This window comes from Hyperolius riggenbachi, chromosome 5 (assembly GCF_040937935.1).
Source record: "Hyperolius riggenbachi isolate aHypRig1 chromosome 5, aHypRig1.pri, whole genome shotgun sequence".
NCBI classification, from domain to species: Eukaryota; Metazoa; Chordata; class Amphibia; order Anura; family Hyperoliidae; genus Hyperolius; species Hyperolius riggenbachi.
This window is the reverse complement of record NC_090650.1, coordinates 441,160,072-441,184,048: the sequence shown is the minus strand read 5'-3', so window position 1 is coordinate 441,184,048 and position 23,977 is coordinate 441,160,072. Positions and strand designations below refer to the sequence as shown.

Sequence of the window (23,977 nt, the reverse complement as noted above, 5' to 3'; positions counted from 1 at the left end):
GCGTCACATTTTTAAAAAAAATCAAAAACATTACTGAGCATGTGCAAACAGTCCCAACGTAGCAAATAATGCAGACAACGCACAGCATGCAGCACTACCTAAATATTGCTACACGCTACACACAGTGCAACGTGTGCACTGTGAATGTCGCACAGACTTGTATTGGTGTGCGCTACTCTGCGTTATTCCTTTTTATAACGTGCAACTTTAACGTCACACTGTGAAAGCAGCCTGAATAGTGGTAATCATTAACAAGCAATTTCCCATCCCCTTCTTGCTCCTCTGACACTGTAGTTGCCATTGGCAGGGATTGCTATGTATAGAGGGCTTGGGGGTAATCAGTAACAAGCTGTTCCCCATCCCCTTCTTGCACCTCTGACACTGTAGCTGCTATTGGCAGGGATTGCTATGTATAGAGTGCTTGGGGGTAATCAGTAACAAGCTCCTCCCCATCCCCTTCTTGCACCTCTGACACTGTAGTTGCCATTGGCAGGGATTGCTATGTATATAGTGCTTGGGGGTAATCAGTAACAAGCTGCTCCCCATCCCCTTCTTGCACCTCTGACACTGTAGTTGCCATTGGCAGGGATTGCTATGTATAGAGTGCTTGGGGGTAATCAGTAACAAGCTGCTCCCCATCCCCTCCTTGCACCTCTGACACTGTAGTTGCCATTGGCAGGGATTGCTATGTATAGAGTGCTTGGGGGTAATCAGTAACAAGCTGCTCCCCATCCCCTTCTTGCACCTCTGACACTGTAGTTGCCATTGGCAGGGATTGCTATGTATAGAGTGCTTGGGGGTAATCAGTAACAAGCTGTTCCCCATCCCCTCCTTGCACCTCTGACACTGTAGTTGCCATTGGCAGGGATTGCTATGTATAGAGTGCTTGGGGGTAATCAGTAACAAGCTGCTCCCCGCCCCCTTCTTGCACCTCTGACACTGTAGTTGCCATTGGCAGGGATTGCTATGTATAGAGTGCTTGGGGGTAATCAGTAACAAGCTCCTCCCCATCCCCTCCTTGCACCTCTGACACTGTAGTTGCCATTGGCAGGGATTGCTATGTATAGAGTGCTTGGGGGTAATCAGTAACAAGCTGCTTCCCATCCCCTTCTTGCACCTCTGACACTGTAGTTGCCATTGGCAGGGATTGCTATGTATAGAGTGCTTGGGGGTAATCAGTAACAAGCTGTTCCCCATCCCCTTCTTGCACCTCTGACACTGTAGCTGCCATTGGCTGGTTTTGGTGCGCCGTATTAAATGTTATGTATAGAGTGCTTGGGGGGGCCCCATTGTAAAACTTGCATCGGGGCCCACAGCTCCTTAGCTACGCCACTGGATAATATATCAGTCCTGGGTTCCAGCCGACCACAGCAGAGCATCGGAGCAGACAATAGATTGTCCCCTCCCACTGGCTGCTTATGTCCAGCTGCAGATGGGAACCGAGCCTTAGAACTTCTGGAGGAACCTGACTCATCCATACCGGTTTCTGTTACCGTATATACTCGGATATAAGACGAGAAATCTAGGACTGAATCTAGACTGGATGCCTGATGGCTGCATCTCTGCCGATTAGCTACCTGCCAGGTGCCAATCCCTCCGTAGACAGTGTGGGCTCCTCTACCTCCAGAGTCCCAAGGGAAGGGAGCTACTGAAACCACGGGCTACTGTGAAAGGACACGTGACTTGGATACTGAATCTGATGTGTCCTAACCTGTCCAGGAGTGGCGAGTGCTGTGTATGCAGCTGGCTACCGTAGTTCAAACGTATGTGCTGCTAATTGCACAAGTTGGGTCTGTGTTGTGTGCATACAGAGTATAAAAGTGCATTTGGATTGGATTAACAAAAGTAACCACAACCAACATTGGATTTATCTAGCAAACTTGCTTTGATATGTGTATAGTGTTGTTTATAAGAGGTCAGGGCCACCATTAGAAATTTTGGGGCCCCTCACACATCAGGCCTGGGCCCCTCCCTCCCTGGGCCCACCCACTGGTTGCTGTGCCCACCCACTAGCCACCCCACCCCCGTGTCCGTGCGCAAAGTGCACTGCGGCAAAAAATGTGCATGGCTCCGACACTGAAGAAAACGGCATGCACAGCGTGATGCGGCAAAAAGTGGGCGTGACCATGACATGTGGGTGGAGCCAAATACTAGCAAAGTACAGATAGTCCCCGTTTAACAAATGAGACTTGTAGGTCCTTTCTTATTTTTTATCCAGTCTCTTTTGTCCCCCTCTTTTCTTCCTGTGTCTCTTTTTTCCCCCTCTGTCTCACCTCAGTTTTTGTCTCGTGTCCCTTTGTGTGACCTCATGTTCATCAGGTTTTTTTAGCTTCTAAAACGGTTTGGAAGCATTTTAAAGACCACTTCCGGTTTTCAATCCGGATATCCGAATCCGACTGGATATTGAGTTCGGATATCCGATTCGGATCCGGATATCTGGGTATCCGGATCCGAATCTATTCGGATTTTAAAAATTGGTATCCGAGCACCCCTGGTTTTAGGCCATTTAGTCATTTCTGATCAATTGCTGTGGTGATCATCCATGGGATTGTATAGTTAACGGCCACCTTTAGTCTGATTGGATTGCTTATCGTTTTCCCCTCTGTTGGCAGGCTCAAATAATCGCTCGGGAAACTGGATTGTTAATGGCCACTTTTAGAGTAAAACACCCCACATGTGATATCAGAAGACATCGGAGAGTGGAGGTCTCCTGTGGATCAGATGCTCTCCATGATCACAGCAGACATAAACGTGGCAGTCAGGTGAGACACAGCGGACACAAACGTGGCAGTCAGGTGAGACACAGCGGACATAAACGTGGCAGTCAGGTGAGACACAGCGGACACAAACGTGGCAGTCAGGTGAGACACAGCGGAAACAAACGTGGCAGTCAGGTGAGACACAGCGGACACAAACGTGGCAGTCAGGTGAGACACAGCGGACACAAACGTGGCAGTCAGGTGAGACACAGCGGACATAAACGTGGCAGTCAGGTGAGACACAGCGGAAACAAACGTGGCAGTCAGGTGAGACACAGCGGACACAAACGTGGCAGTCAGGTGAGACACAGCGGACACAAACGTGGCAGTCAGGTGAGACACAGCGGACACAAACGTGGCAGTCAGGTGAGACACAGCGGACACAAACGTGGCAGTCAGGTGAGACACAGCGGACACAAACGTGGCAGTCAGGTGAGACACAGCGGACACAAACGTGGCAGTCAGGTGAGACACAGCGGACACAAACGTGGCAGTCAGGTGAGACACAGCGGACACAAACGTGGCAGTCAGGTGAGACACAGCGGACACAAACGTGGCAGTCAGGTGAGACACAGCGGACACAAACGTGGCAGTCAGGTGAGACACAGCGGACACAAACGTGGCAGTCAGGTGAGACACAGCGGACACAAACGTGGCAGTCAGGTGAGACACAGCGGACACAAACGTGGCAGTCAGGTGAGACACAGCGGACACAAACGTGGCAGTCAAGTGAGACACAGCGGTCACAAACGTGGCAGTCAGGTGAGACACAGCGGACATAAACGTGGCAGTCAAGTGAGACACAGCGGACATAAACGTGGCAGTCAAGTGAGACACAGCGGACATAAACATGGCAGTCAGGTGAGACACAGCGGACATAAACGTGGCAGTCAGGTGAGACACAGCGGACATAAACATGGCAGTCAGGTGAGATACAGCGGACATAAACATGGCGTTGGCGTCTCACCTGTGACACAGCGGACATAAACATGGCATCGGCGTCTCACCTGTGACACAGCGGACATAAACGTGGCGCCGGCGTCTCACCTGTGACACAGCGGACATAAACGTGGCGGTTGGCGACTCACTTGTGACACAGCGGACATAAATGTGGCGGTCGACGTCTAACCTGTGACACAGCGGACATAAATGTGGCGGTCGGCGTCTCACCTGTGACACAGCGGACATAAATGTAGCGGTCGACGTCTCACCTGTGACACAGTGGACATAAACGTGGCATCGGTGTCTCACCTGTGACACAGCGGACATAAACATGGCGGTTGGTGGGCATCTCACCTGTGACACAGCGGACATAAAACGTGCCGGTCGGCGTCTCACCTGTGACACAGCGGACATAAACATGGCGGTTGGTCGACGTCTCACCTGTGAAATCCTTGCTGCTGAAGAGCCTCGGTACACTGGCGTTCCAGAGCCGCAATGCGTTCCTCCAGCAGGGGGAAGGAGTCCCGGTCATACGGCACAGAACACGGTTCCTGCGCCTCGTGTACCACGTCTGCCAGCGCCATACCATACGCTGAGAGGACTCCGCCATACCTGGAGGGGCAACACAACGACAAGGGCAGTTACATCTCCGGCCACACAGGGCAGCATTCTCTCCACCAGGAAGGGATCTGCCAATTAGTCAAGCACACCTCAGCTGAGAGGGACATAGGAGGGTGCCATATGCGTTTCCTTTTAAACAATGCAGATTGCCTGGCTGTCTTGCTGATCCTGTGTCTCTAATACTTTTAGCCATAGACCCTGAACAAGCATGTAGATCAGGTGCTCTGACTGAAGTGTGACTGAATTAGCTGCATGCTTGTTTCAGGTGTGTGACTCGGACATTACTGCAGCCAAAAAGACCACCAGGTCTGCCAGGGAACTGGTATTGTTTAATAAGTGATAAATATGGCAGCCTCCATATCTCTCTCGCTTCAGGTGCCCTTTCAGCTTTACATGATTAAGTAGTAACTCCTACAATACCTTTCAGTCAGGTCAGTGAACAAGCATGCAAATCATGTCCTTATTAGTGATGCTCCGAACAGTTGCCGGGGACGGTTCCCAGCAAACTTGGGCTGTTCGCATTCGACGCTCATTTTTTTTTGTCAAAAATTTGCATTCACAAGTCAATGGCTGCTAACTGCTAGCGGTTAAAGGGAACCTTAAATTAAAAGGATATGGACGTTCCTTTTTAAACAATACCAGTTGCCTGGCAGCCCTGCTGATCTCTTCGGCTGCAGTAGTATCTGAACCACATACCTGAAACAAGCATGCAGCTAATCCAGTCTGACTTCAGTCAGAGCACCTGATCTGCTCCATGCTTGTTGAGGGGCTGTGACTAAAAGTATTAGAGACACAGGATCAGCAGGAGAGTCAGGCAACTGGTATTATTTTAAAAGGAAAAATCCATATCCTTCTCAGTTTAGGTTCCCTTCAAAGCAAAGCCCCCCTACGTGCTAAAAACACCAAATTTACAGGGCATGTTAAGGAGGACAGTGGGAACAAGAGGAAACATTTTCAAAAAGACCTTAAAGTTTTGAAGATTATCCATTTTAAAGTTATGACAGGGAAAAAAAAATTCAATGCGGTAAATGACAGATAATGTCTCAGCCTAACAGTAGTGTAAATTTACTTATGTCAAAAGAAAGAGCAGAGAATTTTATGACGAGGTTTCCAGGGGGTCCGTACACAGTGCATAATGACCACCTGGAAACCCTGTGGAAGTGGCAACGCTTTGGCCAGGGATCGCTATACAGCAATATGGCTGTATAAGGATCCCTGGCATCTTTACCTATTTTTTGGACATTACATTTTTTATTTTTTGTTCAGAGTGTGGGAAATCAAAAATCCTCCTTATTCCCATTGGTCGGTTAGTAGACCAATAGGGAGCCTTAGAGGGCTATTTGAAGATGCTTTTGTGCTCAGCTATACTATGGTAGAAGGCGGAGGTGGGGAATAATTTCTTGTCCATGGATTGGACAAGAGCTCCAGGCCGCTCCTCTCCTCCAGAAACCCCCCATATCATGGGCTGGTATAGCTCAGGGTGCGAAGATCCAGGTGGCCGGGACTCTGCATTCTGGCTATCCCAGCCTGAATGGGGTGCAAGGGGTTAAAGAGGCTCTGGAGGGGGGGACCCATGTCATTTTTTTTTATTTCCCACACTCTGAACATATAAAAAAAAAAAAACATTTATATACTGTACATGTTACTACATTATATTATACCACATTTGAATGTAGACGATTTTTCCTCTAAATTTAACATTGATTTTCTCAAAATCTATAAGGTCTTTTTGAAAAATGTTTTGCTTTTGTTCCCATTGTCCTCCTTAACATACCCTGCAAATTTGGCATGTCTAGCACGTGTCCCCCCCCCCCCCCCCCCCTTGCATGCTCACACTAAAGGGCGGCCCACTCCACTGCATCAGCCTAGGAACGCCACTGGGCTCCCTAATACCCTAAGGTGGCCATTAACAATACAATCCCCTGAACAATCGTTTATAATTGAACGGACGATCGGTTAAGTCCATGAAAGGTACAAAAAGTTGCTTACCTATTTAATTAGTTTAATGGAATCAATCAGTTTTCCGGATCGTTCCCATCAATCTGATAAGATTGGTTAGCAGTTTCTTATCCATTAGTTAGCTCATTCGATCATTTCTGATCAATCTTTGGGCAAGACTCCCTAACACTGCTACTGCCTACTGAGTGCGCTCTAGTGGCTGCCTCGCAAGCGCTTTGAGTCCGACAGGAGAAAGGCGCTATACAAAAAAAGGAATTATTATACAAAAAGGAATTAATTATAATGACAAGATCGATCATCCAGGGTATTGTATTTTTAATGGACTAATTTGTAACATACTGCTTTGTGGACTACCAACTAACAGACTGGCACAGCTCCAGTCTGTACTGAACTCAGCTGCTCGTCTCATTCATCTCTCTTCTCGCTCTTCCTCTGCTGACCCTCTCTGACAAGCTCTTCACTGGCTGCCAATTACCCAGAGGAGCTAAAAAGCTCTAGACAATCACTCTCCCCGGTACATATCCTCACTCATTTACAGATACAAACCCAACCGCAATCTCAGATCTGCACATGATCTTCTGTTGTCCTCCTCTAGAAGTGCCTCCTGGCATTCAAATATACAGGATTTCTCACGTGCCTCCGCCCTCTTCTAGAATCCCCTACCACAACACATCCGTCACCCTCCTACCTTTGATATCGTTAAACGCTCCCTCAAAACTCACTTTTTCCAAATAAGAATAGGCTCTACCTTAGGCCATTCCCCCTTTGTCCTAAGGCAAAGTTGTACTCCTACTAGATAACCAAAAACACACTACCTCTAGGTATGGTGTATTGTATACTCCCCCGCCTCTTGTTTCCCCCCTATACCTTAACCTCCTTAGCAATAACCCCGAGTCAGGCTCGGGCCAGAAATCCGCAACTCAGAGTGGTAACCCTGAGCTGGATCCATCGGAGGTATGTAATGTGCAGGGCTGCCGCAGGTCTATCTAGCAGTATGATTTTTACAGCCTAAAAGCATTTGAAAAAAATTATACCGCTTTCAGACACTACAATCCGGAATTAATCATACCGCTAGGGAGGTTAAGATTGTAAGCTCGCAAGGGCAGGGTTCTCTCACCATTTGTGTCTTGGAATTGGTTACACATTGTATTCTTATTACTTTTTTCACTGTAATTACCAGTTCTGTATTTTGTTACCAGCTCTGTATTTCATTTATTGGTGTATATCATTGTCTGTATTACTTTGTACCCCATGCTTGTTTCCTACTTTGTATATAATATTGTTTCTTTATAAATAATAACAATAATAATAATAATAATAGCCACCTGTAACCTTTTGGGGACCGACGTAGTTTGAATCTACGTCCAGCAAGTGGTGCTGCTGCCCTGACTGGACGTTGATTCAACGTCCGCGCTAACGCACCATCCCGACGCGATCGTGCGCACCGAAGAGGGGTGATTAAGCTGCCATATGACAGCTGACATCTCCCCTCAGTGATCAGCAGCCATCGCGAATTTGTGCTGATCACATGATCACTATGATCGCCGGCGGAACATAGTGATCACTTACAGAGCTGCGGTGGTAGGGGGGGGGGGGGGGGGGAAGGAAGAGGACCCACTCACCTTCCTGCCGTTCCCGTCCCCCCGACGATTGGCGCTCCCCTCCGCTCTGGCCGGCATCCCTGCTGTACTGACGCCAAGTGCCGGGTCCCGGCTTGGTGACGTCATCAAGCCGCGGCTCGGTACTTAGTGTCAGTACTAGCCGGGAAGCCAGCGAGAGCGGAGGTGTCTACAGCTGCTCATCACTGCAGCCTGGGAGGTGAGTAAAGGCTGCCATCAATACGGGGGACACCTGGCCACCCAGGGAGGACCAAAGCTAAGTGCCCACAGTACGGATCTGGCTGCCTGACCCCCCCAAATGCGCCCCCCCCCCCCCCCACCGCATGTAAAATACCTGGTCTTTAAGAGGAGGGAGGCAGCCGGTCCCGAAAGGGTTAAGGTCTGGCTCACACAATTCTGCTTCAAGAGTATGAGAATCATGCTTGGGAGTCGTTTGGTACTTGTGCTATAAACTCACTCATTCTTGTAACCTTGATACCATTCAAAAAGTTTTAGCACTGTTTAAAATGTCAGACAGTTATCCTGATTTAAAAAAAAAAAAAAAAAAAAAAAAAAATCACCCAAGTTTGGTCACAGATGTTTTCACAACTTTGTATCCGCCAGCAAGGAAAAGAAGTACTGCAAATCATTTCTCCCAATTTTTTCCCTCCATTTGTTGACCTTTTTGAAAGCTAACTGCTGAAATGGTATTTTGTAGATGAGGTGATAAATTATCTCCTGCATGGAAAATGTATCAGATGAAGGAGATGTTTTTTTATCAGTAGGATTACAGGAAGCGCCCTCTGAGAATTGGGGCAGCAGCAGGCCGGATGAAGTAGTGTGACGACGATAGACTGATGATTGTGTGATATAATGAAATGTCCGCTTACTTGTGAATGAAGACGGTCTTCATGCCCAGCGAGCGGGCGATAGCGCAGGCATGCTGCCCCCCAGCACCCCCAAAACACGCCAGAACATGGCGGGAAGTGTCATGGCCTTTCGCCTACACAAGACGAAGAAAACAAACAGTAACCAAAACATATAAATGTAGATATATTAAATAAGCAGCCACTGTAACCACAAAATACATTTTTTTTTTTTTTTACATTTGAGATAGGTCAGTGGTCTTCTACTTGATCACTGACCCTCGCCTGGCGCCCACCTCAACCTCCTTCCTGATCACTGAACAATGTTGGACCACCGCCACCTCAACCCTCCATTGTATCACTGACAGAGCCGGATCATCCACAAGGCACCCTAGGCAGTAACCTAGGACCTGGAGAGAGTCTAGGGGCCTGGTGAATACTAGCCCCCAGCAAATCAAGCTAAAAAAGCAGGGTGACCATCAGCGGTGGGCAAAAAGTGCTCATATGCCCAGGAACCCATTTCATCATATCTTTTTTTCTGATCACTCAGCGCCATGGAATATGCTGGCGCTATATAAATTTATAATGACAAAAATATCTGACGTCTGCCTTCCCGCTTTATCTCCCAGCCTATTCCCTGAGGCTTTTGTCTGCTACCAGTGCTGATCCACCGATTGACTCCTGCTCTTGTTAATAATAATCATAATCCGAACATTCATATAGCGCTTTTCTCCTATCAGACTCAAAGCTCAAGAGCTGCAGCCACTCAGAGCACACTCTAGGGGTCATCCTGCAGTGTTAGGGAGTCTTGCCTTAGGACTCCTTACTGAATAGGAACTGATCCTAGCCAAGATTCAAACCCTGGCCTCCCACATCAAAGGTGGTGTGCCCTTAAAGAGGAACTCCAGTGAAAATAATGTAATAAAAAAGTGCTTCATTTTTACAATAATTATGTATAAATGATTTAGTCACTGTTTGCACATTGTAATATCTTTTAAATCCCTGATTTACATTCTGACATGTATCACATGGTGACATTTTTACTGTTGGCTGGTGATGTCACTGGAAGTAGCTGCTGCATGCTGTTTTGGCAGTTGGAAACAGCTGTAAACAGATATTTCCCACAATGCAGCAAGGTTCACAGACAGGAAACTGCCAGGAGTACCACAGTCCTCAGAGTTTCTTGTGGGAGGGGTTTTACCACAATATCAGCCATACAGCGCCCCCTGATGGTCTGTTTGTGAAAGGGAATAGATTTCTCATGTAAAAGGGGGTATCAGCTACTGATTGGGATAAAGTTAATTTCTTGGTCGGAGTTTCTCTTTAACCAGTACACCATCCAGCCACTCCTCCCCCCCGCCATGACTTCAGCTTGTTATTGAGCATGTCCTTCTGCCAACTGTCAAGATCTTCTGCTTCATACTCCCAGTAATATCAGCACCCGTGTGTGCAGAAAAAACAGAAAAGGAAACGGAGTGCCTCAACCAAGACTGCCCTTAGTACCACCTGGGCAGAGAATACAAGTGAAGATCCAAAGGCTGGTGTGGTCAGACTCTGACACAAGCTGCCTACATCACCCCTACTCCCCATTGCTGTACACAGAGCAGGATCATCCACCAGGCAACCTAGGCAGGTGCCTGAGGCCTAGTGGGTGTCACGGGGCCCACCAGGCACCTTCTCAAGCCCCCCCTCTGGCACCTAAGGACCTCATTACATCTTAATCCATCTCTGAATGTATATATCTGTTATCCACATTTCCCATCTTCAGTGGGTCAGTCCCCGAGACCATAATCTGGAGTTATTCCACTGCAAAGCTTCCAGTTTCCACTAGGGGCAGCATCCCTTGTCTCCTACAGGGGGCTCCACTGAAGACAGAGTGCTCACTTAGTCCCCGCGCCCCGGGAAACTCAACTCTATGCAATTACAAGTCAAGCTAAGCGGGTGCATGATGCTGATGATCATTTCTGTCAAGAAACAATCAGCGACATGCTAATCATTTTCACTTTTATGCAAATATAATGCAAATTGCACACAGCTTGCAAAATTTGCATCAACCGCTTTGTTTACTTTGGCCCAGTTGCAAGCTGCATTCACTTTGCTTTCAAGCTGCGAGTATTAGCCTCCGACCGATCATCTGTATCCATGGCTGACATTTCTGCAGTGAGATACAACGTGGAGGAAACGTGTCCCTGTGACGAGGACAGCAGCGATTCCCAGAGATGTCGTCACACATCTCTGGCCTGAGGCGGGGATTTTACATAAACAACTGAAAAAGGACACCCACCTGAGTGAGCGATCTGATTGGTCGGCACATGGCTTCATTGGCCACTCGGATGAAGCCCATGGCCACTTCCTCCACGCTGAGAGAGGCTCCTCCTCCTGGGCGGCCGCTCTGAAAGCAGTTGATCTCGGCGGTCAGTTCCTGAAACTTCTGCATTGTATCTTCTGTAGAGAGGGGCTGGTCCTCCGAGGGGCCAAAGATCCGAGGGAAGTAATCAGGGAGTAAGCGGCCGAGACACAGATTGGCATCCGTCACCGTCAGGGGGCCCCCTGGAAATCACAGGATTACAGACGTCACACCAGATGGAACAGGCGATTTAATAATAAATAAAAAGTTTGGGGGATTTCCTAAAGAGTGTAAGCGTAATGCAAAGGACAACTAACTTTACAACAATAAACAGTAGAGTGTAAATCAATTCAGATTGGCCTACAGGAATTAAGAAAAAAAGATGGGCTCTGTGTACTAGCTAACTGATAGTAATGACTGTAATCAGCCAATTACGATTACACGAAATTTAATGTAAATGTTGGCAATTACCCCTATTATGATTTGTAAATTCAATTAATTTCATATAATCATTTGTTTTTTTGCATAATTTTGTGCTGAATTTAGCAGTGAACATCAAAGTCCTCATACGCGCTACCAACACCAAAATTGCTACATATGTTTAAGGAGAATAGTAGGTACAAAATAATTTGGTGATGATAGCATGTATGGAGGATTAGCTATTAAAGGATACCTGAAGTGACATGTGACATGATGAGATAGACATGGGTATGTACAGTGCCTAGCACACACATAACTAGGCTGTGTTCCTTTTTTTCCTTTCTGTGCCTGAAAGAGTTAAATATCAGGTATGTAAGTGGCTGACTCAGTCCTGACTCAGACAGGAAGTGACTACAGTGTGACCCTCACTGATTCCAACTATAAAACACTTTCCTGCTCTCAGAAGCCATTTTCTGCTGGGAAAGTGTTTTATAGTTGGAATTTCTTATCAGTGAGGGTCACACTGTAGTCACTTCCTGTCTGAGTCAGGACTGAGTCAGCCACTTACATACCTGATGTTTAACTCTTTCAGGCAGAGAAGGAAAAAAAGAACACAGCATAGTTATTTGTGTGCTAGGCACTGTGCATACACATGTCTATCTCATCATGTCACATGTCAGTTCTGGTATCCTTTAACCGGCAAACTCTGCACGAAATTACGCAAAATTTTGTGTAACATAAATGGATGTTTACATGCAAAATTAATTACGAAATTTCACATTAGAATTTCACATCGTACACCCGCTGTGTAAACATTCATGTTTGGGTTTGTGTGTTTAGCAGACGTCCCGGCTGCAGGGTTATGATTTCCGATGCTCGGTGTACTGTAGTATTAGAGTGACATGAGGCCGATATTACCTTTCCGGTAGCACGCAGGACCAGGATGAGCTCCGGCAGATTCTGGGCCGACCACAAACAGTCCCGCCCTGCAGATAGAGGGGATAAAATAAGGCATCTTTTAGTTTTCTGACTGCTTCATCTTCTGGATTTTCCATCCTTAAACCAAATCTGAAGCAGAAAAAAAATTAAGATAGAATAATGAACTGCATGTGTAGTATAACATTACCTCAAGCTGTCTCTCGCTGTGTCTTAGCTGTTTAATGCTTCAGAAAACAGGACTGTATTCCACCCAGCTGGGTCAAATAGCTCAGAGAAGCTCTTTTGCACAAATAACAAGTGAATGTTTGAAACTTTTTTTTTTTTTTTTTTAAAGTTTAAACTTACCTGGGCCTTCTAACTGCCCCCTGCAGACGTCCTATGCCCCCGACGGTCTACAAGGATTCTCCTGTCCCCTGCCGCGGCCCTCTTCCCCCTTTTTATTTGTTTTACCGGCCCCCTGCAGATATCCTGTCCCACGCCAGTCCACAAGGATCCTCTGGTCCCCCGCCGCGGCTCACTTCCCATTTTTTCATCTTACATGACAAACGCCACTGCGCCTGCGCGGCCATGGCCACACACCTCCTCGCTCGTGTCGCCGAGAGCGTCCTGCGCAGACGCAGTACGAGAAACGTTGTACTACCCCTGCGCAGAACACTCCCAGCTAGGAGAGCGGGAGAGAGAGGATGCACGTGGCCATTACCACGGAGGCGCAGTGGCGTTTGTCTCTTTAGATGAAAAAAATGGGAAGTGAGCCCCGACAGGGGACCGGAGAATCCTTGAGGACTAGTGTGGGACAGGATATCTGCAGGGGGCCAGTAGAAGCCCCCAAGTAAGTGAAAGTTTTTATTTCAAAAAAAAAAAAAGCTTAAAGACTTCCTTTAACTCTTCCTGTACTGGAAAACAATATGAGACTTTTCTTTGGTACGAATGTTCTATTCCTTATGCCTGGTACAAACTATGCAAATTCCCAATCAGACAGACAGGTCAAATAGATAATTTCCAACAGGTCCAATCTGATTTCCGATGGTTTGTCTGATCAAATTTGTATAGAAGTGTATGGAAAATTGATTAGAAAAACGATCGAAAATCAGATCGGATCTGTTGGAAATCTATTTGACCCATCTATAGGACGGGAAATTGCACGGTGTGTAGCATGCATTGGCTGTACTACACATACAGTCTCATTATCTCATAAGTTTATTTTAGGTTCAGGTTTGTTTTAAAGAATAAACTACACAGTGGCTGGAGTTACCCCTTCCCTAGTTCTGTGAAGGTGATTACCCCAAGTATATAAAATCACTGAAATGTGTGGCGGAGCTCTGATCAGTATCCCTTCCCCCGTTCAGCTGCAATCAGAATTCAGATAGAGAATACCAGAACGGTAGAGTTGAGCGGATCATGTGCGAATCACACTTCAGCCAATGGGGGAGCAAACAAACAGCTACGAGTTCATACAAATTGTCCGACACATTTGATGGTCAAAGACCCACTTCATTGAAGATTCGGGGGGGAAATATTGCTGGTATTAGGGTGAAATTTATTGATAAATGAGTATCTGAGGTGAAGATCTTCCCGTTAAAAAGGGAAGGGGAGGAGTCAGGGAAGAGGAGGAGTCAGCAGCACATGCCTAAATGTGCCCATTAATGATTTTTAGCAAATTATTTTTCAACAAGATGATTCAGTTCAAAATAAAAAAAGTTAGTATTCAGTTGATCCTCCACAGCAATAAAGAATCTCAAACTATGCCGGATATATAAACTAGTTGCGGTCAGATCTATGAAAAAATATGTCATGCCGATCAACCAGTTCTTTAAAGCAGTAGGATCAGCCATACTATGCCAGGGGAAAAAAAACACATATATATGTAGATAAATACTTGATCTACTTACATAACATGGATTGTACTGTCCACGTATTGATTTCAGTGAATGTTATATAGTACGGTAAATGAAGAGAATTCTGTTCCTGGTGGGAACCATGTCTTTTGCCCACAGTTTAGGCTAAATCCTGATGTCATTTCTGCCCTTTACTTTTTTTATTTTCTCCTCCAATCGCTGAGTCACTTCAGCCTTGCTTGTAAACACAAGTGAGCAGGGAATCGTGTTTCAGATAAGCAGTAGGCAGGGAAATAAATGGAAGAGGAGGAATACATTATAGATAAAAGAACCCCCAGCATGCAACTGTTTGGCAATGGCTATTAAAGGGCCTGTGATGTGATAACTCCAAACCATAACAGCAGGAAAAGTTTTGAAAGTTTTTAATGCTGGATTAGCATCTTTATCACTTAATACACTCAGACCAGGTGCTGTTGAAATTTGATTTTTATGCTTACAATCCCGCTTTAAAGAGACTCCGTAACAAAAATTGCATCCAGTTTTTTATCATCCTACAAGTTCAAAAAGCTATTCTAATGTGTTCTGGCTTACTGCAGTACTTTGTACTATCACAGTCTCTGTAATAAATCAACTTATCTCTCTCTTGTCAGACTTGTCGGCCTGTGTCTGGAAGGCTGCCAAGTTCTTCAGTGTTGTGGTTCTGCTATGAACTCCCCTTTATGCACACTGCCTGTGTGTTATTTAGGATTAGAACAGCTTCTCTCTTCTCTCTTATCTTTTACAAGCTGGATAAATCGTCCTCTGAGCTGGCTGGGCTTTCACATACTGAGTAATTACAGACAAGGGCAAAGCTGTTTGCAGGAAGAAAAGAGCAGCCTGTAACTTCAGTGCATGAGAGATGCAGGGGGAAAGAAACACACAAATGATCTCTTGAGATTCAAAAGGAAGGGTGTATACAGCCTGCTTGTGTATGGATGTATTTTCTATGTGTGGACATACTGTACATCAACCTACTTCCTGTTTTGGTGGCCATTTTGTTTGTTTATAAACAAACTTTTTAAAACTGCTTTTAACCACTTTTAATGCGGCGAGGAGCGGCGAAATTGTGACAGAGGGTAATAGGAGATGTCCCCTAATACACTGGTATGTTTACTTTTGTGCGATTTTAACAATACAGATTCTCTTTAAAGAAAAGACTGAGAATGTGATAGTTCAGGATCAGGGCTGTTTCCTGCCTTGTCACCACAGGCAAGAAGTCTTGCGTCAACCCCTCCCCCCACAGTTTAAGGTGGATACATAATACTGGGAGTGCCCGGGATACACACAGCCCCCCGATCCTGTTGCATTTCGTTACACACCCTCTTCCTGCACTCACACAACATGGAGAGTGAGAAGCTGGCATTAAGGGAGCATGGGACCGACAGGAAGGTTGCACAGGCACAGCACTGGATTCCAGCGGAGAGGTGAGAGCACAGCTTTTGCTGCACTATACTTTGCATTTACACACTAGGCTGGGGGAGTGCAGGAAGGGGATGGGGACAGACAGGATGGTCACACGGGCACAGCGCTGGACTCCAGCGGAGAGGTGAGAGCACAGCTTCTGCAGCACTATACTCTGCATTTACACACTAAGCTGGGGGAGTGCAGGAGGGGGACAGACAGGATGGTCACAGAGGCACAGCACTGGACTCCAGCTGAGAGCACAGCTTCTGCAGCACTATGCTCTGCATTTACACTAAGCTGGGGTAGTGCAGGAAGGGGATGGGGACAGACAGGATGGTCACACAGGCACAGCACTGGACTCCAGCGGAGAGGTGAGAGCACAGCTTCTGCTGCACTATACTCTGCATTTACACACTAGGCTGGGGGAGTGCAGGAGGGGGATGGGGACAGACAGGATGGTCACACAGGCACAGCACTGGACTCCAGCGGAGAGGTGAGAGCACAGCTTCTGCTGCACTATACTCTGCATTTACACACTAAGTAGGGGGAGTGCAGGATGGGATGGGGACAGACAGGATGGTCACACAGGCACAGCACTGGACTCCAGCAGAGAGGTGAGAGCACAGCTTCTGCTGCACTGTACTCTGCATTTACACACTAACCTGGGGGAGTGCAGGAAAGGGCCGGGCATAGTGGCAAAAGGGGACAGAGGAAGCACAAGGAGACAGGAGGAGGCACATGGGGCAGAAGGATGAACGGGAAGGGGGTTGTTAAGGGGGATACAGGTGGCACAGAGGGACACAGCAGAGGCTGCCTGCAACTTTTACTATCCATACCTTGTGATTTCTGCTCTCCTGGGAGCGGCAATTATGCTTCTGTTCAGGACAAAAAAACTTCCCGCTGCTACACACACAGAGCAGAAGCAGGTGTCTGAACACCCGTGGGAGGTAGGGCTTCACTCGGGCGGGGCTTCATTTGGCAGGTGGTGCTTAATCCAGGGGCATGACGCCCCCCAGGACCAATGGCACTTTAGGCAATGCTCTGGAATGCCTTTTGCTAAAAATGGCCCTGTTTAAGTGAGCCCATCACCTTCTTTGTTTCCAATCAGGAGAGCCGATGGAAAGTGCAGTGAAAAGATTACAGAACGCTGTGGAGATGGCTCAGGAAATGTTCTGTTGCATTTTTTATCATTATTAACACATTTTATTAGGGTTTACAGGATTTTGAGTCCCAGCGCCCCCCTGAAGAGCACCTGTCTCCCAGCACCCCCCTAAAGAGCACCTGTCTCCCAGTACCCCCCTGAAGAGCACCTGTCTCCCAGCACCCCCCTGAAGAGCACCTGTCTCCCAGCACCCACCTGAAGAAGAGCATGGACCCGCCTCCCGCCGCCACTGTGTTTACATCCAGCTGCGGAGCCTGGATACTGATTCCGGCAGTCGTGGCCTCAAACACGTGTTCATACTCTCCGGCGTAACGACTGACGTCCGTGGAGGTGCCTGCCAGACACAGAGACATGACAGTGCAGCAATCACATACCTTCCTGACCAAAACACACGGCATACATTGGAGCATTAAAAAAGCGAGAATAGTGAAATAAGTTGCTCGGCTGTGCACAGGCCGGTTTCACTGCTACATCCTGAATCCTGCTTCTTTTTTCTCATTTCAAAAAAAGTTTGTCATGTAAAGCTGTGATAGTGAAGGGTGACCCAAAAAATTCCAACTAACCTCCTTACACAGGGCCAGATGTCTGAAAAGAGTGGAGAGCACATGGCCTAGGGCGCAGGGCTGTGGAGTCGGAGCCATTTTGAGTATATGGAGTCGGAGTCGGTGGTTTTAATAAACTAAAGAGTCAGAGTCCGATTCAGATTTTTGAACCAAATCCATACTCTTTGTAAAAATGAGACTAAGGCCCCATTCACACTTGCAAAATGCTAGCGCTTTTGCTAGCATTTTGCTCTGGCAATTTTTGGCGATTAACGCGGAAAAAAAACCCGCCATTCACACTCGGCGATTTTTTGCGATTGCTATTAGCACTTCTATAGCACTAAGGGCGATCACCGGGAAATCGCCTGAAAATTATGCAGGATACAAATTTGCCTTTGCCTATTTGCTTTAATCACTGGCAATTAACGCAAATCGCCCAAGTGAAAATGGGCCCATAGGGTATTATGGTGCTGGTGCTTTTAAAAAGCGGTAGCGCTTGAGCATTTTGCCGAAATCGCTGGCAAAATGCTCAGATATGAACTAAGGAGTCGAGTGGTCGGCGCAATTTTGAGTATATGGAGTTGGAGGTTTCATAAACTGAGGAGTCCGATGATTTTTGTACCGACTCCACAGCCCTGCGGTGGCTTCTGCCCAGGGGCCAGCTAGACATGTAGGAGCTACTGAAGAGGAGGATACAAACAGGGAGCTGTGCATGAGAGAGGCGGTTGCTGTACATGAATGTTACACATGGAGGAGTGTCCGAACTACGGCCACAGCCAGGTATAGAAGGCGGTTAGATTTTGAGGTACCTCGTAAGATCCGGCTGTGTGTGGCTCAGTAATGGTATATGGAGTGATCAGCAACTGCTTTCCTTCCATCTCACCTCCCATATCGAAGCCAATCACAGGCTGGGGATTCTCGGGGCGATAGGTAGTGATGGCGTACCCTACCACGCCCCCTGCTGGTCCGGAAAGTATGGCGCGCGAACCGCTGAAGCTGTGCATTGGGGTCAGGCCGCCGTCAGAGCGCATGAAGAGAACCTGTAAGTCCTGCGGAGACAAGTAAGGGGGACGTTCATGTGATTTCATTCAACAACAATGCAAACATCTGATACAATGAGACCAGGCTTCAAGTCAAAGGAAGCCTGGTACACACATCCAATGTGATTGGCCAATTTTATCCCATCCATGTAGTATCCAAAGCTTTCATTGGCCAGCTCTCTCCCCCTGGCCACGCCTCCTGCAGCTCCCCCGCCTCCCTGCACACTGTGAGAGACACACAGTCTCTCAGTGCAGCGTCGTGACCCAGGGGTCATGAAAGTGAAAGTGGGCCAGTGCGGCCCACGGGAGCGGCGGTTTTTGTGGCTACCTGATTCGCTCAGCCCCACAGCTCCGGTAGCCTTCTTTTTTTGAGCCCACCTCGGGCTCTCTCCAAGGTCAACTAGATTTTAAAGCAATATTTGTGTTTTAGAGTAGCTTCTTCACCGTCACCACCATACAGAGTCATGATGAACTGGCCAGACTTAAAGGAGTGTCACCCGAAGTGACATGTGACACGATGAGATAGACGTGTATGAACAGTGCCCAGCACACAAATAGCTATGCTGTGTTCCTTTTTTTCTTTCTCTGCCTGAAAGAGTTAAATATCAGGTATGTAAGTGGCTGACTCAGTCCTGACTCTGACAGGAAGTGACTACAGTGTGACCCTCACTGATTCCAACTATAAAACACTTTCCTAGCAGAAAATGGCTTCTGAGACCAGGAAAGAGTTAAGGGCCAATAGTTCATAGATTTTTTTTAGCTCTGGCATACGTTAATGAATGAGTCATTGAGCAAAAACAATAAAACAGTTAAAACTTAAAAAGTAGATTAAAACATAAAATAAAGCTGTGGCATATCTTAAAAAGTCATTTTTAGGAGAAGGAAGATGGATACAATTGTTTATTTCATTAGTTTATTTTCGCTTTGGGTGTCCTTTAAGCCTGCTACACACTTTCAACTATGGTTGGCCAATCACTGACCAATTTTACCACCTTCATGCAGCATGAGGGTTTATCTACACAATCTGCTCATATCTGTTGGACCTCATACTACAGGAAGCAAAAATGGATTAAGATGAAATGGGCAGGGATGCTCACTGCATGCAATCATGAGTAATCTCGATTACTCGTGATTCAAATGAGGTTTAATTGATGCAGGTGTGCGGTGGGGATAAAAGGAGTTAATTACCCATAATTCCGCCATGCACCCCGCTTTCCTAAGAGCTTGGCAGCCTCCTATTGGTCGCGTTGCAAGCCTCACACCGGCGCACTTCCTCCTTCAAGCCGGAAGCTCTTTGGAACGCGGGGCGCACAGCGGAATTATGGGTAAATTATCCCCGTCGCACACCTGCGCCAATTAAACCTCATTTCAATCACGAGTAATGACTCGAAATTACTCGTGATTGCATCAGGTGAGCATCCTTGGAAATGGGGGCCCTAGGCAAGGCTCCTACTTATCGTTCGAATGGTTCTAAGATAATAGAAGGGTCAGAGGAAGTGGCAGTTGGGCCCCTTGATGCAAACTGGGGCCCCAAGGCACCTGCCTGGGTTGCCTTGTGAGCGATTCAGCTCTGATATGAAGGTAGTAAAATTAGCCAGTAATTGGCCAATCAAAATTGAAAGTGTATACCAGGCTTTACTGGCCACTTACATTGTGACCCAGGACTGTTCCCCGATTGGCCAGTCATGCTCCCCATACACGGCTCAATATTTATTTTACTTTGATACCCTCTGCTGTAGATTCCAAATTGAATCACTTATCCCTCATTATGAATGCTGACAGATTAGCTCTAAGGGGTACACACGTCAATGATTGGCCAATTTCACCACCTCCATGTAGTATGAAGGACAACAAGTATTGAATACAGATTGGTTATCATTCATAAAACATTCCCGCATGCGGAAATGCTGAAAACAGCCGACTTTACCGGACACATAGCAAGATCACCATTCATAAAGGCTCTTTCCACATGAAAAGCTGACATTACCGAGCAGAGTGAGAAATCACTGCCTTGTGCGGTGACTATCGTAACAAATGTAACAAAATGTTAATTCATAAAGATCACCGCAAGCGGTGTGAGGTCGGGAAGTACCGCTCCCTCTGATGTGGCGATAACAATGTTAAGTGGAGACACAGAGACCTCCCAGGCAGCTGCAGTAGAGCGGAACACGGAGAAATGTATCAACTCGGCAGCTTCCTGTGTTTCCGCAAGCCTACCACCTGCCTAGTTTGGGGAATCTCCTCACTGCTATTGCAACTGTGCACTTTTTTATGAATGACCACACAGAAGTGTAAAATACCGGCAGCAGTGTTTTCCCGCACTGATTCTTATTACCGACAACACTTGTATGAATGATAGCTATTGTGTAGGTGAGCTCTCATACTGCAGGGAGGTGGTAAAATTGGTCAATGAAAATGTGGATGAGTGTACCAGGCTTAACGCAGCGAAATGGAATTGGGCAAGCACCGGTAAGAAAATAAATAGTAATGGAGTGTGCAGAAAAAGATCTGGAACAATTGGTACAAACTAAGTAAAGAAAAGTAGTTCTGAACACAACCGTACCACTCATAAATATGCACAAAAAGATCCATTTTTATTAAATATATAAATATAAATTAGAACAATTAAAAAACAATTAAAAACCAGGTAACGTGTACCAGGCTTAAAGGGAACCAGAGACGAAGCACCCTTGTGTATTTTACCATATATATCAGTAAGAACATTAGAGAAAACACTTACCCTGCTCTCTGTTTCATCCTCACTGTTAAAAGTGTCTGTTACAGCTGTGATAAGAATCCCGGACTGAGCATTCAGTCTGGCTTTGCAGGGAATAATTATAGCTGAGTCATTATAGCAGAGCCACAAGGGGGCAGGCTTGGGCTTGAAAAGACACCAGAGAAGACAGACTCAGCTATAATCATTCCATAGCAAAGCTAGACTGAGTGCTCAGTCGGGGATTCTTATCAGAGGTGATAATGGTCACATTAAACAGAGAACAATGAAACAAAGAGCAGATTAGTTGTTTACTGTCATGTTCCCACTGATTTATAAGGTAAAATACAAAAGGGTGCTTCATCTCTGGTTCTCTTTAAAGCACTCATGAACTTAGGACAAAAAAATGACCGAAGCCCATGGTGGCCTGTAATACCTGCTTAGAAGTGTCCTTGGGCTGCCCTCTGTTCTTGGTTGTCTTTATATTCAACAGAATCATCTTGTCAAATATGAAAACTAGGAAGCACCTGCTTGTCATGGGCTGCGACTCAGAATTGCGCAGGCTCAAGTTCTAAATTGCGTCAGCACAGAGAAAGCAAGAGCTTGTTTTCTTTCACTCGCATGCACAGTCCGAAACTTGAGCCTGCACACTTCAGAATAGCTCAGTATCACTCAGAAAAACTTTGGGGAGGCATGTGAGCTGTGAGGACCCGGGGCGGGGAACAGAGGGGACCTCAAGACAGAGGAGCTCAGTGTTGATGATACTGGCAGATGCTATTTACTCCTATTTGTTATTGCCTGATGAAGCGGGTTTGTATCTCGCAAAACGCGTTGCACTTTATTTGGAGTATCCAATAAAATTGTTTTGACTGAAAAGCCACAGTCGTATGTTCTGCTTGGAGGAGGTGAGTCCACCACTGCCTCTTCTATTACCAAGAGAGTAACCAAGCAGCTCAGGGTGACCCAAACTACTAGGAATGTATAGGGGGATAAAAGGGACCAAAAAGCCCTCCTACTAAAAAAGCAAAGCTTGGTGTAATTGCCTTCTTAAAACAGAAGGAAATTTGCAATAATTCAGTTATAAATGAACATTTGTGGTTACCCACAATGCACTACCACTAAATATGCAAATTATCCCTTTACGCCCTTGTTAACAAGGGCGTAAAGGGCGTAAAGGGATAATTTGCATATTTAGTGGTAGTGCATTGTGGGTAACCACAAATGTTCATTTATAACTGAATTATTGCAAATTTCCTTCAGTTTTAAGAAGGCAATTACACCAAGCTTCTATTACCAAGATGGGTTTTTAAGTTCTTTTAATGTTTTTTATCCTGTTGGCGCCTCTGCTATCCTATTATCTAGAGGGGACCTCAAGGACATTGAGCATTGGCAGGACAGATCTTATCAGGCCCCCCATGGGATTCATTTAAATGATTTTACCCCGGTTCACAGGTACATTAAGGACCAGCCTAGAAGTCCATTGTCTCACCTTGAGCTGGTTCTGGAAGCCACTGCTGAAGCCGTCCAGGTACCTCTGTATACACGGCGTCAGGTAGGCATCGGCACACGCGGTGTAACCCCGGGGCACCATGCGGATCATCGGCATCACCTCTGAGGACAGAGACACGTGGGTGAAACCCAGAGAGCGGGCCAGCTGCCCAATCTGCTGCTCATGTGACGACCAACTGTGGACAACACGGACCAGAGAGATAAATACAAGGAAAATACCCTAAATCCCGTCCATTGACGAATCCACTCTTCATAAACAACTGCCAAATTCCACTACTGATTGCTTATGCCATTAATATGTATACTTCATCTCCAGATACCGTCCCACTCACAACCTATGCTGCTCACATGAACCCCACCGCAACCTATGCTTCTCACATGAACCCCACCGCAACCTATGCTGCTCACATGAACCCCACCACAACCTATGCTTCTCACATGAACCCCACCGCAACCTATGCTGCTCACATGAAACCCTCCCAAACCTATGCTGCTCACATGAACCCCACCACAACCTATGCTTCTCACATGAACCCCACCACAACCTATGCTGCTCACATGAACCCCACCGCAACCTATGCTTCTCACATGAACCCCACCGCAACCTATGCTTCTCACATGAACCCCACCGCAACCTATGCTTCTCACATGAACCCCACCGCAACCTATGCTTCTCACATGAACCCCACCGCAACCTATGCTTCTCACATGAACCCCACCGCAACCTATGCTTCTCACATGAACCCCACCACAACCTATGCTGCTCGCATGAACCCCACCGCAACCTATGCTTCTCACATGAACCCCACCACAACCTATGCTTCTCACATGAACCCCACCGCAACCTATGCTTCTCACATGAACCCCACCACAACCTATGCTTCTCACATGAACCCCACCGCAACCTATGCTTCTCACATGAACCCCACCGCAACCTATGCTTCTCACATGAACCCCACCGCAACCTATGCTTCTCACATGAACCCCACCACAACCTATGCTTCTCACATGAACCCCACCGCAACCTATGCTTCTCACATGAACCCCACCGCAACCTATGCTTCTCACATGAACCCCACCACAACCTATGCTTCTCACATGAACCCCACCACAACCTATGCTGCTAGCATGAACCCCACCGCAACCTATGCTTCTCACATGAACCCCACCGCAACCTATGCTTCTCACATGAACCCCACCGCAACCTATGCTTCTCACATGAACCCCACCGCAACCTATGCTTCTCACATGAACCCCACCACAACCTATGCTGCTCGCATGA

At 46.8% G+C, this 23,977-nt stretch overlaps 1 protein-coding gene across 1 annotated transcript in view; it reads right to left on the bottom strand.

Moving 5' to 3' along the window:
- The window catches only part of OPLAH (5-oxoprolinase, ATP-hydrolysing), an 80,185-nt gene that overhangs the window by 37,200 nt on the left and 19,008 nt on the right, over positions 1 to 23,977 (bottom strand). Inside the window, exons 6-12 of the mRNA XM_068238115.1 lie at positions 22,676 to 22,871; positions 18,317 to 18,482; positions 17,087 to 17,225; positions 12,431 to 12,498; positions 11,030 to 11,295; positions 8,770 to 8,882; positions 4,143 to 4,313 (exon numbers count right to left, since the gene is read on the bottom strand). Of these exons, the coding sequence (XP_068094216.1) occupies positions 4,143 to 4,313; positions 8,770 to 8,882; positions 11,030 to 11,295; positions 12,431 to 12,498; positions 17,087 to 17,225; positions 18,317 to 18,482; positions 22,676 to 22,871 (1,119 nt within the window). The remainder of the gene's footprint in view (positions 1 to 4,142; positions 4,314 to 8,769; positions 8,883 to 11,029; positions 11,296 to 12,430; positions 12,499 to 17,086; positions 17,226 to 18,316; positions 18,483 to 22,675; positions 22,872 to 23,977) is intronic.